The 13,552-nt window shown below is 37.6% G+C and overlaps 1 protein-coding gene across 1 annotated transcript in view; it reads right to left on the bottom strand.

Moving 5' to 3' along the window:
- Window positions 1-5,596: 5,596 nt before the first annotated feature.
- The window catches only part of THBS2 (thrombospondin 2), a gene marked incomplete at its 5' end in the record, with an annotated part of 31,715 nt that continues 23,759 nt past the window's right edge, over window positions 5,597-13,552 (bottom strand). Inside the window, 5 exons of the mRNA XM_082307721.1 lie at window positions 5,597-5,704; window positions 6,399-6,538; window positions 8,873-8,970; window positions 9,925-10,196; window positions 10,645-10,872. Coding sequence (XP_082163847.1) covers window positions 5,697-5,704; window positions 6,399-6,538; window positions 8,873-8,970; window positions 9,925-10,196; window positions 10,645-10,872 — 746 coding nt within the window. The 3' untranslated portion in view covers window positions 5,597-5,696. The remainder of the gene's footprint in view (window positions 5,705-6,398; window positions 6,539-8,872; window positions 8,971-9,924; window positions 10,197-10,644; window positions 10,873-13,552) is intronic.

Here is a 13,552-nt window from a genome sequence, read left to right as displayed (position 1 = left end):
CTGAGATATTGTTTTTGCCATATCTTGAATCATTGTCTCTTTATGATAGGCAGATCATAAATTTCTATTGGATGTTGTTGCTGAAAACTCTGGGTTTCATTTTCTTCACATACATAAAAAGGCATTGGTCAAAAATTATCCATTGCAGCAGCCTGACAGTGCCTGCAGCTTTCCATCCTCTCCCTTGTTTTCTTTTGTGTCAGCATGATTTAAAGAGAGGAAATCAGCTCACAAAGGGAGTGTCAAGACTATATCTCCTAAAAGTAACTGAATGACTATGTAATCTCAATGACTAAAAGCAATTTCTAAGTTACAAGTTACCTTATTACAGCTGTTGCTAAGATTTGAAGTGTGATTTGCAATGCATGCCTCCAGCATCCAGAGACTGGCGCATTCAGCAGTGCTGAAAAGAGTCCAGAAATGTTAGATGTCTGAAAAGAGATTCACTTGCTTCTAAAGGAACAACACCAAACATGTTCACATCTAGCTCTACAAATATCAAGATGAACGGTTAATGATCAATGATCGTTGACAGGATAAAAGGTTGTAAAAGATCTGTCCAACTCATTTGCCTGATTCCAACTGTGGCCAGTAGCAGATGGCTAGGGAAAGCGTTAAGGACAAGACAAGCACAGAATGACACTTATCCTTTGCAAAATATGTGTTTTTTAGTGTGTGCGTGTGCGCACGTGCGCGTGTGTGCATGTATGACACGTCTACACAAGAGCTGGACAGAGAGACTTGGAGAAGGCCATAAGCATGGGTAGCATCCTGTACCCGAACAGAATTGCAACATGTCAGCTGATCTTTTCAGCAAGAGGAGGAAATTCTTCTACCTTTGATGTACTGCATGAACCCATTACAGGTACATGCACACAAGCAGTAAAAGCAAAGCAGAATATTTTTTTCTAACATGCACTTCTATGATGAAATATATGCTATTCACTCCTTCCCAAAGTCTGTGAGAAATAAAGCCTGTCAATGAAATTAAACAGTAACAGACCCAAAATTCGTAAAAGGAAATTTATACTGTATAACATGTATAATCAACCTCCAGAACTCTCAGGAGGTTGAGAAGTGGGATTAAAAACCCAAGATATTTATATGAATAACAAGAAAATTTGCAGTTATACTAATGCAAAATAAGCCATGCAGGCATGAAGGCACAAACCACCCATTAGCTGCCTAGGGCTAGGAATGATGTTTCCCTTCTAGGCATGCTAATGTATGATTTTTAATGATAAAGATTTTACCTTCCTCTGGTGCCTTTGGTACTGGCAGCTTTCAAGAAGCAGGATAATGGATTAGAAGGACCTTTGGTTTAATCAGTCCCAGGTTTCTTTCACTTCAAAGTCCCCCTTCCTGATCTACAAGGGTGGTCTTCTCCACATTGGGAATACGATGGTGCCAAGTTATTACATAGTTACTTATTTTTCATATGGCTTTAGAGAGCAGATGTTCCCATGCGAGCCTTAGAGCTCTTCCTCTATGGAGGTTTGCAGCACAAGCCGAACCCTGAATCTCATCCAGATATCCCTCAAGTCCATAGCAAAACTCCCACGGAGCTGACCAAGATGAGGGTTTGGCCCACTGACTGTGATAGTCTGTTCAGCTTCTGCCCCCATCGTGTAGCTAGCAGGGAGTAGACAGAGATGTTGGCATTCATGACGCTAATATTTAGGCTGCCTGATGTGCGAAATCACAGGTATAATCCTGGGGTGGATTTTTTTTTCCTTTCTTTCTGGAAGAAAGCATGATAAAAGTGTTACTCTTATGATGGACAAATTCTTAAATGCTGTGAGTTCAGCTTAACTTTTCAGAATTCAGAGGCTTCTCCAAAGTTTATCTGAAAAACCCATGTTTTAAAAGTGGTCAAGAAGTCTCATCAGAACTTAATTTCGGGGGGGGGTGGGGGTGTCAGGTTTTCAATATTTCCTGGGTTTTTGGCTGGCCCAGAAAAAATAACAACATAAAACTAATCAAAAGGATTTTAAAGGGGAGGAAATTTATCATTGACTTTTAGTAGATAGAAGCCTGATGCTCAGGGAAATGAAAAAATTTCTGCCTAGTGTCATGCAGGAGTCAGTAGAATCAGCGCCTGCTCTCCTCTGCTTCCCCTTGTAAGAAAAAACAGCCTTTCTGCAGGGATTTCAGGCCACCTTCTTCCATACCCATATCTCTCTGGGAAACAGAAGTAGAGAGGCTGCAAAATTTTTAAATATGTATTTTTCCCAAGTTACCCAAATATTCCTGAATATCTTCAAAAGCCTGTAGTTAGAACAATGGACAGAGGTCAGAGGATGTCATTGCTTTATGTGAACCTGCTCATTCACAGCATAACATTTGCTTTTTTGGTCCTTCCCTCTCTGTTTTCCTCAGAGACCCTATACTAGTACTGAAGTGCTGCTGTTACGGTTTCACATGTTTCCAGTTATCTTTTTTTATCCCTGGATCTGTTTTGCAGGGTTTTTTTTTTTGTTGCCATGAAGGGTTTTAATTTCTTTCCTTCAAATCATCACTAAGTGTTCAAAACTCTCTTGCAGATCCATACCAGAGATTTAAATGGGACTCTTAAGAACAAGAGTAACAAGATCTTGATCACTTTATTACCTGAACAATGTCAATTGTTGACATACTTCCAGCATAAAGAGAAGAAAGCCACCTTTCTACAAGACTGAACATTTGTGTTCCTTTAAAGGACTCATCAAAAGAGTATATGGCTTTCTTGTGTAATGTTCTGAGTACTTGCACTGGAACAAAAAGCCAAGGAAAGCGAATAGCTGGGATATTTGTAAGGCCAAGAAAAGTGAATAGCTGGGATATTTGTAAGGCCAAGAAAAAGGTAATAGTTGGGATATTTATAAGAGAATATGACTTGAGTTCACACCTCAAAATTGCCATTTTGGCATGCTGGGCATTCTTACTTTTCCTAATCCAATTCAAATTCCCCTCCCTGGGAGCAGTTCATACTCATGGCAAAGATAGCTCATGCTAAGAATTTTTTCTTGTATTTTATTCTGTTTGGCTAGTGACGATTCAGTGGCTCATGCAACTCTCCAGCAGGAAGGCAATCCTCGCTCACACCAACGAATCCCAATGACTCAGATGGGACTCACAGCAGAAGCAGTTACAGAATAGGATCGTATATTTGTTCAAACACATCGGCCAAGACACAATACAGAGAACGTGTGTACAAGTCCAGCAAAAAAAGAGAAGCAGGACCAAAACTTGTCAGTCACAATGTCAAAAATAAAACTTGGGATAGTTTGCCAGATAAAGACTTCAAGCAGAATGATGTCTTGTCAGAGAGACTAGAAAACCTGCTGTTTATAACCTGAGAAGACAGTCAGCGATTTGTAACCAAGCAACAGATCTGCTGGTTTGCTTGAAATGAACTGGTTTATAGCAAGGCAAGAGGCTTATTTAACTGAGGGCTTTGGGGAATGGCATATTTTCTTTAAAGAAACATTTTAACTATAAAAAAGGTAAAGAGAATTTTGTTTATAAAACCTTTTTACAGTTTATTTCCTATCATTAATTTCTTTATATATATATATATAAATGAGGATCTGACTAAATGAATCAGGACGTTAAATGATAAAGTTCCGTCCCTGTAAACAAATAAATAATTATTTACAATCTTTGGCAAAACAAAATGAAATTTCATTGATCTCACTCTCTCTCTCACACACACTTGCAAGGAAAAAAAGGAAAAAAATTAAAAAACATCATAAATAATTTACATAGAATAGGAAAATTATGATACAGTCCAAATATTAACATCTTCATCCCCACACTGATGTCTCTCTCTGACAAAACAAAAAACCCTACACAGCCATTACAATCATTACATTTAATGAAGTCACCCTCACTTCTGCTTGGGAGTTGGGGATACAATTTGAAATACCAAAAGTAAGAAACTGAAACATTTAAAAACCTCATGAAGAGGATTTGAAAAAAAAGACAAAACAAAATGGAAAAAAAAAACCAAAACCAAACACAAAAAGATTTGATAATATGAACACTATAAAATGTGCAGTAAAGTCAGCAACTGTGGATTCCTTTCTAATGAATATAGCAACAAAATTATTTCAAGGGAGAAAAAGTTGATTCAATATTTAGCTCACTGTGCCATATAAGAAGGCAGAGGTACTGTATTATTCCATTAGTTAACTCATCTATGAATAAAATTACACCAGCGTGTGATTTTTGTGAACAAAGCTCATACAACTTAAAACAACAAAAAAAAAATGTTAAACATGTTTATACTATTGTATATCTGAGTAACTGTTGTATCTGTTTAGAATAAACACTGGTATCCCTTCAGCATTATTTAAGAAGTTCTATATACAGCAGACATAGGTAACAATACAAAATATTAAAATTAGGGTAACTGGATATATATTAAGGTTCCATTTATAAATTCCTTATTATTATTCATTTAACTTTAATGCATACATGAATATAACCCATGAAACTATACTTAAGTGTGTACCATGCTTTGACAATATCTACATATTGTGATATGCTTTTAAAAATAGCTTTAAAATATCATTATTTGTGAATGTATTACTGATGCATAATATGACATGCTTTAAAATAAATTATCAGAGAAGGCAGCTTGGTGTGATAATCATAATAAATACTAACAAAATATTTATAAATGGAACCTTAAATTCATACGTTACCAAATTAAGTAATAGTGGCGTTGCCACCTTTTCAAAAACCCACATCAGGATTCAGGATGTCAAAGTGCTTTTTGCAGCAGAGGTGGGAAAGTGGTTCAGGTCCATTTTACTCCACATGGCCATGGTATATTCTTTTTTACAAGGGAATGCAAAATATGATGGAAATGGAACAACTGGGAATAATTTTTTGGAAGTCAGACAATAGTGATAGCTTTGGATGTTTAAATGAGTCACTCTTCCCTTTCACATGGGAGTTTCTAGTTCAATTCTGTTTGGCCTGAATTAAGCCTCTACTAAACAATGCTTTAGGTTGCAAATTTGACGGTTCTATCAACTGTAATTTTAATGGCTGTTATTAAGAGCATCCTCATCAGCTAAAGAGCATCTTTCTGGATCAAGAATTGTTCATAATTGACCTTTACTTTATTATTCAAAGACATTTTCATTGTTATTATAGATAATGTTGGTGTGGCTTTTCATTACTTTGCTAAAATTAGACCCAGAGGCTTTGTGTTACTGAAGTCCAGTCCTGATCAGAGCAAGGAAGTGTTAACCATACACCTAAAAAGTTATTCAAATACATTTTTCCTCACTTAAAGACAGTTACTGATAATCATCACCCCCCTCTTTTTCTCCATATATATATAAATACATTAAGTAATTACATTTTCATATGTAAACGTCATTCCTTAAAAAAGACAAATAAACAAACAAACATGTTTTGCTAAGTTTTCACTCTACAAAAGTGTTCTAATGTATCAATCTGCTTTTGCTTCATTGGTGGGTCGGATGCTCACATTTAGGTTTCATTAGTCCTGGCTGTGAGAAGGCACTTGGGTGGAGGGATGGCTGAGGCACTCCTGGCAGCAGGGAAGTACCTGGTGAGTGGAGCACGAGGACAGAGGACAGGAGGTACACAAAAATAGAAACTGGGAGTACCAGGATGTACTGAGGTGTCTAGGTTGCATAGCATTTACAGTACTTTGCTGGTAATGCAGCAACCATTGCTCAAGCATCTGAAAAAAATAGGAAAAAGATATTAATTGTGGTGGTTTTATTAGGTTAGGAAGTTAATCACACAAGAACAGAGCTCCATCATGATACAGTATAAGGATGCAGCACAATTTTCCCTGTTCTGCATTTTCCTACAAATGTGAGGACATTTATATAAAAATAGTTATCTACCTATATAGATAAAGACACACACATACGTGTATGTGCACTTATGTATCTGAAAGTATGTAAAAAAAAATCATATATAAGAAAACCTGGGAAAACATTTTCTGTATTTCAAAACATTTTGGACAAGGCACTATAGACAGACATGCTAATTAAAAATATCTTCTCTCCTTTATGCCTCTTGAAAGAGGGGTGATCCAGAAGTAGCTCTTTGCCTGCAGGACACACTGAAATAGCCTACAAAGGAAAGTGGATATACAGAGAGAATTCTAAGCACGTATCTTGCTCAGAGATTTCTTTCTCATTTTTTCCAGGTGGATAGTATTAAACATCTGGGTTTTGTTATTCAAATTGCCATTACTATAGGGGCAAAAGGCATTCATGGTATTTCAACAAAATCAAGGTTTACTCCATGCTATGATATTACAGATTGCTTTCACTAACTAGAGGATACTTTCATTTCCATATTTCGTGCTTGCTCCACAAGTTATCAAAGGCTTCAGCATTTTCCAGACATTTTCTGTAACTAACCTCTGCATTCATATTTGAGGTCAGAGAAATAGACCATCTCTTGAGAGAAGACAAAAAGACCTAATCGTCCACCAGCAAAGGTTGTGTCATAGATCGGTCCAGAATCCACCATGACTTGTTTCCCTTCATACACTAAAACTCTGTAGAGAAGAACATCATTTAAATTAGACAAGGAGGATAAGGCAGTGTCCAGTGCTAAGGGCTGGTAACAGTTCCCAAGAACTGAAACAGAATTAATTTTAACAAGGCACCAGACAACCCAGCTTCATTGTAAGGATCGCTTCTCATCTCTATCTCACGCCCACCTGGCTGGCAGCCATAACACATTAATCAGAAGCAGTGGAGCTGTTCCATAAGTAATTTTATTCACACCATCTGCAAAAGATTTCCCAGTTCTTTATTTAGAACAGTCATGTCTCCCGGAATGAACTATGTCATGTACTAGCATTCATTGATAAGCCCTTGTCCCTGTGAACTCAGAGGTTAGCATAAGACCCCGCCACATCACTTAGCAAAGTTGTCTTTACAGCTGCATGAACAGCTGATTTATTTATCTTTAGGTGCAAGGGCCAACATCAGAAATTGGAAGAACCATCCCTTTAGAGTCAAACAAGACATTAATTGGACACATGCTGAATCTCAACTTCAGATGTTTTAAGAGCTTAATGAAAGCTGGAAGGATTTGGATGCAAACAGCTAGACTAATAATAAATTGGAAAAGAAGGAGAACTTGTGGGGTTTTGGTTGTTTTAGTTGTGGGGTTTGGGGTTTTTTTTTGTTTTTTTTTTGTTTTGTTTTGGTTTTTTTTGTGGTTTTTTTGTAGTGTTTCAGGCATCCACCCCGTAGCCAAAAGACCTCTAAAGATAAATTTTCATTCTTCTCTGTCAGATAGACTGCAGTTCCTTGGATTCTCCACTTCTCATGGGAGACCTTGAGATAGTCAAGGTTCTTAGGCTCTCAGTCTCTTAAAATAGCCTTTGAGCCAAATGAGAAGAGACTCTATAGTCTGTTAATTAGAGCAGTCTCTGGAGAAAGGGATTATGGTCCTGCTTCAATTGACTATACATTAGTTACACAAAGCAGGATGGCTTCACATGAGGATGAACACACTTGAGCAACTTCCTGTAACTCGAGGGTTAGGGACAGATTTCTTCTCAGGCAGAAAGGCATGTCCAGCACTTGCTCTACCTTGAGGTGTTTTATTTTCTGAAAAGTGCTCAAAGACAAGTATGAAACTGCTCCCTGAAAACACTATTTAATGGATGGTAAAAAGAACAGCAAAAAGAATGACAGGTTTTCATGCTCATGTAACCCTATTTAACAGAATTCTCAAAATCTCAAGAACCCAAAACTCATGGGAAGAGTTTGATAAATTATTCATCCCACCAAAAAAAATTACACAGCTCTAATCATGTTAATACTAAATTGCTATTTCTGAACAAATAAAATAGTTTCATGACCATATTAGTGAAATAATTGATTTTGTTTATTTATTTTCTATAAAAACACCCTAAAGAATGAAGGAATTTAATGTCCTGGACTATAGAATTTGTCATGCTAGATTAATCTAACAGCATACCAGTTGAAACATGCTTTGTCTGACACTAAGTAGATTCTGCAAAGGAAGATACAGGTAACAGCAACATGAATGAAAAACTCAAGTTTCCTTTTGACCTGTATCAGTCAATACTTTGCACAGCAATACTTCGATGCATAAAGAAACTCTTATTTCCAAGAAACCAATAACTTAGTCTATCCAAATTGTTCTACCCTTTGTCTTTCACAGCCAAATGAAACTCCCCTGCTCATAAGCACAAACAAGACACGAAGAGGTAAGGTCAGACTCTGCCCCATGAAAAACATCCTTTACAGTTACAGTAGTTAGTAGAAGATAAAATTGTCATGGACAGTTAATGCTCCTTCTTTGAAACATCAGATAAACAGCTGGGCTCTAAGGAAAGTCATATGCCATAGCTCCTTGCTGTGTGCATTACAGATGTGCTCATGGCTACTTCTGCAGTATCTCGTATAAGTCACTATGGGAGACAGGATGCTGAAGTAGACAGGCCGTTGGCCTACTTCCCTGTGGCAATTCTAATGTTTCTAATTAATTTCATTCATTCAAATTCCAGAGGCTGGGGAGGAATCTCGTGTTCTAATCTTGCTTTGTGTTTTCCTCAGGAATTTTTGGTCCCTTTACAGAAAAGCTATTGAGAAAGAATTTTATTTTTTTCTTTAATTTAAGGATATTTAGCTGATGTAAACATTGAATCATACAGACTAAATTAAATACATCTGAAAAGGAAAATAACTTATTCTAAAGATAACAAAATGTCCCCAAAATACTGGAACAAACTGTCACACAAGCATCATCATTATCAGAACTAACAAAGAAACTGATAACATAGCTCTTATATCAACAGAGACAAAAGTTTTGCTACCAGAAAATATAGAGATGCAGAAACATTTCTTACTTTATTAATCCTGTTTTAGGCCTATGAATCAAATGCCACCTGTAAGCAGTATAATCTTTCCAGCCAATGTTCTTGGGATCATGCCACAAAGTACGCACCTACAGCAGGAAGACAAATGCCGTATTAGAAACAGACTGTGCTCCAGTAACTGTACATCCACTACAGTAACTGCACATGCAGTCAAAGCTTATTTGCTTCAGAGCCTGAAACTGAAAATAGTGTTTAACATTTGACAGTATGACCAGCAGACCTCTTTTATAGGGTGAGAGTAATGAAAATTCTTGTCTTAAATTATTGATCAATAACTCACCTGTAGTTTCATAGCTGGAGTCACTGAAGACCATTATAGCATCAAACCTGACTCCCCTTAGGAAGTCCTGCCCCTGTTTGCATATACACACCCGCGCTGCCAGAGTCAATGCTACTTTCCTATCTGTATGAGCGGCTCCACCGAAGGAGAGGGACCGCAGCTTACATAGATGTTACTGCCTGTGGCTTGCTCCTTGAAATCTCCCACACTCAGTCAAGGTCTTGTTCCTGCAAGGAGCTCCGAAGTGCTAAATTCCTATCCACCTGTGAAGCCCCACTAACTTCTTTTCCAAAAGGCACAAGTTTCTTCCATGGCTGGGCCCTATTTGGAACAGCAGCAGTTTTTCTCTTTGTTTTCATTTCTTTTCTCTTTGGCTGTCACTGGTTACTGAACTCTAAACCACGTATAATTGAAACAAGCTGGAATGCTGAAGAAGCAAGTGCCAATACAGAGGTCACAAAGGATTTGTGGATAACAGACCTCTCACTCTTTTTTCTTTGGACCACACCACATCTTCCCTTTTATACATGTAATATTTTCCATTAATAACTTTTTATATGTGTAATGTTCTCTTTGAAACACAATGCAAATGTTATTATTGACACTCATAATATCAGAATTGAAGAAAAGCTGAGAGACACCTGCAAAAATTGAGGTGTGAAAGGAAATTCTTTTTGAGACACCTCCCTTCTTTTAAAAATATTAGTCATGCATTGTTGGCCTGAAGTTTTAAATCTCTCACCTGTCCAGGGGTGTTTCCTGTGTGCCAGAGAGCATTTCTCAAGTGTTCACCAGTACCAGTTGTTGAATTCACCACTTTGAGCGATACACCAGAATAGCCATAAGCCCTGGTGGGTTTGTCCTCCCAGTAGGTCTGAGTGACCTGCTTCCACATCAGAACATAAAACCGACTGCTGGACTGGTAGCCAAACACAAAGCCAGCATAGTCGTCATCGCGGTCTGTGTTAACATAGAATGTCCCGCTGAAGTCAACAGAGCTGAACTCATCGTAGCCTGGGAGAGGACGAAAGAGAAACCATCGAGTTACAATGCTGGGTCTGGCTGCCCACACCCAAGACTCCCAGCTCTATTCCGAGTTTTGCCAGGAGTCGTGAACTATCTTTTTCAGTTTCCTTATCTGTAGGTATATACTTGCCTACCTATCGCATGGAGGCTTCTGGAGAGAAATAAGTTGTTTACAAGGGGTGTTGAAGACAGCAGGCACTATACTTGTAGCAGGTTCTTCAACTGGGTAATTTATGTCTGTTACAGTCAGTGATGAGATGAACAGTCAAAGCCAACAGGATTGAGCTGTTTTTAATGTGGGAATATACACTGTCCCCGTGTGTCAGTCCAAAGTTTGCAGCACCAAAAAGGTGTGTTTATCTACTTTTTTTTCCTCTCCTTATCACCAAATCACTACTCACTTTTCCAAAGACGATGGTTGACATCTGATACTCACCTACGGCTATTCCAGGATCAGAGTTGGCAGTCTGTACCAGTTCCTTGCCTTGGTGGCGAATAACCCAGTTGGGATCAATCTGAGCTGTTCCCTTGGGGTCCAGGGGGACCATCTGGAACTTTCTGAAATCAGTTTCACTGATGGCATTGTTTTCAGGGCATACATCATAAATATCTGGGACATTGTCATTGTCAAAGTCATCTTTGCAAATATCACCTCTGCCATCACCTATAAACAATGTGAATAAGCAAATGCAATTGTTAGCAATTTATCCAGCCTTCCTAACATCTCTCCCACTGATGGAAGAAATTTATGATACATATGAGTATGTTATTCTCTTGTTTCTCCAAGAATGTTCCAAATGACTCCAAAGAAAGCTCCATTCTCTGAAAGTCTATTTGAAATGTTGCTCATAATGACTGGAAGAAGTCATCAACTTAGATCGGGGCCAAAATCGTTGTTAATAAAACTGTCCTGTCAGTGGTTTATGACAGCGATCAGTCTGGCCCCAGTCTATACACTGCTTTAGTATCAGGGTGGGAGAAGTTGGAAGTTTACTATGTCGACGTAATTCACTAATGCTTGTATTACATTTTCAGTTTGATTTGTCCCAGATGTGGATACAACACCATACTGTAATATGTGCAGTGTAAATGAATTCAAACAATAATGTTAAAATCTTAATCTTCCTGCACATTACTAAGTCCTGATATACAATTGAAGATAAACTTTTTTTCAGACTCTTATCTCTGTCTCAAGATTCCTTCAGCAACAATCCAACTAAGGTGCTTCAGATTGCAGAAATGTCACATCTATGTCAAAGGAACGTGGGGACAGTATTGCAGTAAAATATGCATACATGCTCAGTCACTCTTTCACTCAAGGGTAGAACAATTTGTCTTATAAAAAAATGTAGCACTTCAGAAAAATATAAGAAAAAAGAAAGAAGCACTGTATCCAACAGGACTAGTCTTGGAGAAATGGAAGTATTAAGTTTTGTTATATGAATTGCAAGAAGTTTTTTTAGAGAACCTAAAAATACATCCATACAGCTCAGCTATAGTTGTGCTGCTGCTCAGTTGTGCTGCTTTAAGCTCACTATTTAAAACAAAATAAAAAAAATTATTTCCTTTCTTAATTTACCTATAATATCGGTGGAAACCAGTAGATGTGACTTGCCTTGAATAGCAGGTGGTGAAAGGAGGCATCTAAAAAAAAAATATCTCGTTGCCAATGCCACTGTTATTCAGTGGCATACAATAGTACAAACACTTGAAAATAAAGTAGAAAAACTTGGCTAGACAGGTATAGAAACAAATTCTCAAATGGCTCCGACTTCTACAACAGAAACCACTGAATATTACACTGGGTTCTAATGTAAAACCAGAACTGCCAGCTAATTTGTTTCTATCCTTCTATAACTGAGCATCTGCTTTTTTTTAAGTGTTTGTGACTGCTCTAAGAACATGGGACTTAACACAATGGGAAATAGCAATGGTCCAGCTCATTCATTATTGATCTACTACTAGATGCTTCACAGACAAATGGAAAGCTACATTACTATGCCTAACCAGTACAGGATTATCCAAGTATGAAGCTTTCAGAGAGAAAGCAGAATGACTTTTAGGCAATAGCCAAAAAGAAAAGTAGTTAGAGAAAGCCGAAGCAGCTAATATCTTAAAGACTTTCTGCAGTTCAGATAAGTGGTAAAGTGGTCCCATTTTCCACCCTGGCAATCAGCCATGGAGAACTCCAAATCCTGACCAGCTGTGTGCTCCTGCACCTGTTTGTGTTAGTACTTATTGGAGAAAAGAGAATGAATTTCCAATTTTATTCCCTTTGCCAATATCAAAGAGGTAATTCTTGAGTCACAGGAGAATCTAATTATTCACTGAAAGTCCTGCTGACGTTCATTTGGTACTGAGCTGCTGCTGACAACGTTGATTCCCTGTCACGGCAAGTTAGAAAGCGCTTGTTTACCCAGCCACGTCCAACAGCTCTCTCCAGGGCCTCATCTTTATATGCTATAGCTCACATCTTCAAGAGCGTAGGAGAATCTTTTCACTTCATTTATTGCTTTTCCAAGATTTCTGTTGGACCTGCCACTAATGACAGTGATGAGCTGACTAAACTGTTTAAATTCACTCCTTTTGTGAATACTTACTCCATACATAAATGTAGTCTCTCTCACAAGATCCAGGTGACAGCTGGCTAACAAACTACCCCAATTTGGGGGCACCTTTATTCTGAAATATTTCTGAAATTAAAGGGCTATTCCAGAGATTGGCAAGTACAGAGAGATTCCCATTATATCATTGGACTGAAGGGTTAAGTAATTTAAGAACTGCTACTGACTACCAACCAGAAACTTCCTACTGCAAGCAATTGTCTTACCAGGAAATCAGTCAGGGCTCAGGATTTTATCTTTCTAAATGTACATAAAACCTTATTGTGTAGCTACTAAATTCTGCTTTCAATTTCACCAACATATACATCTTGCTGGAATCGTTCCATGGTTAACTCAGAACAGAAATTGCTCACCTGTATTTATTGCAAGGGTCATTACTTGTAGGCATATTACAGTGGTTTTCAAAGGATCATATATATTTTTACTAAATTACATTTATGACTGTGAAAGTATCACTATTTCGTTATTGAAATACTGCCAAACATAGAGCAAGACTGTTTGAGAGTGACCAGCAACATTTTACCACAGAACCGGAGAAAAGAACAATTATGTATCCATTTCTTAAACTGTGACATGTACATCATCAAGACATATTTAAAGCTACCTATAAAGCAAATTTGAGAAAAGCTGATCAGAATTTTTTTTTTTTTTTACGGAAATAATTAAAATTTAACAGTAATTTTAGACTTAAAAGACCTAGAGAAATAGTCTGTTTTTCAA

The sequence above is a fragment of the Platalea leucorodia genome, assembly GCF_965183815.1.
Source record: "Platalea leucorodia genome assembly, chromosome: 3".
NCBI classification, from domain to species: Eukaryota; Metazoa; Chordata; class Aves; order Pelecaniformes; family Threskiornithidae; genus Platalea; species Platalea leucorodia.
Note: the sequence above shows the minus strand (reverse complement) of the source record. Positions and strands in the feature narration are given on the sequence as shown.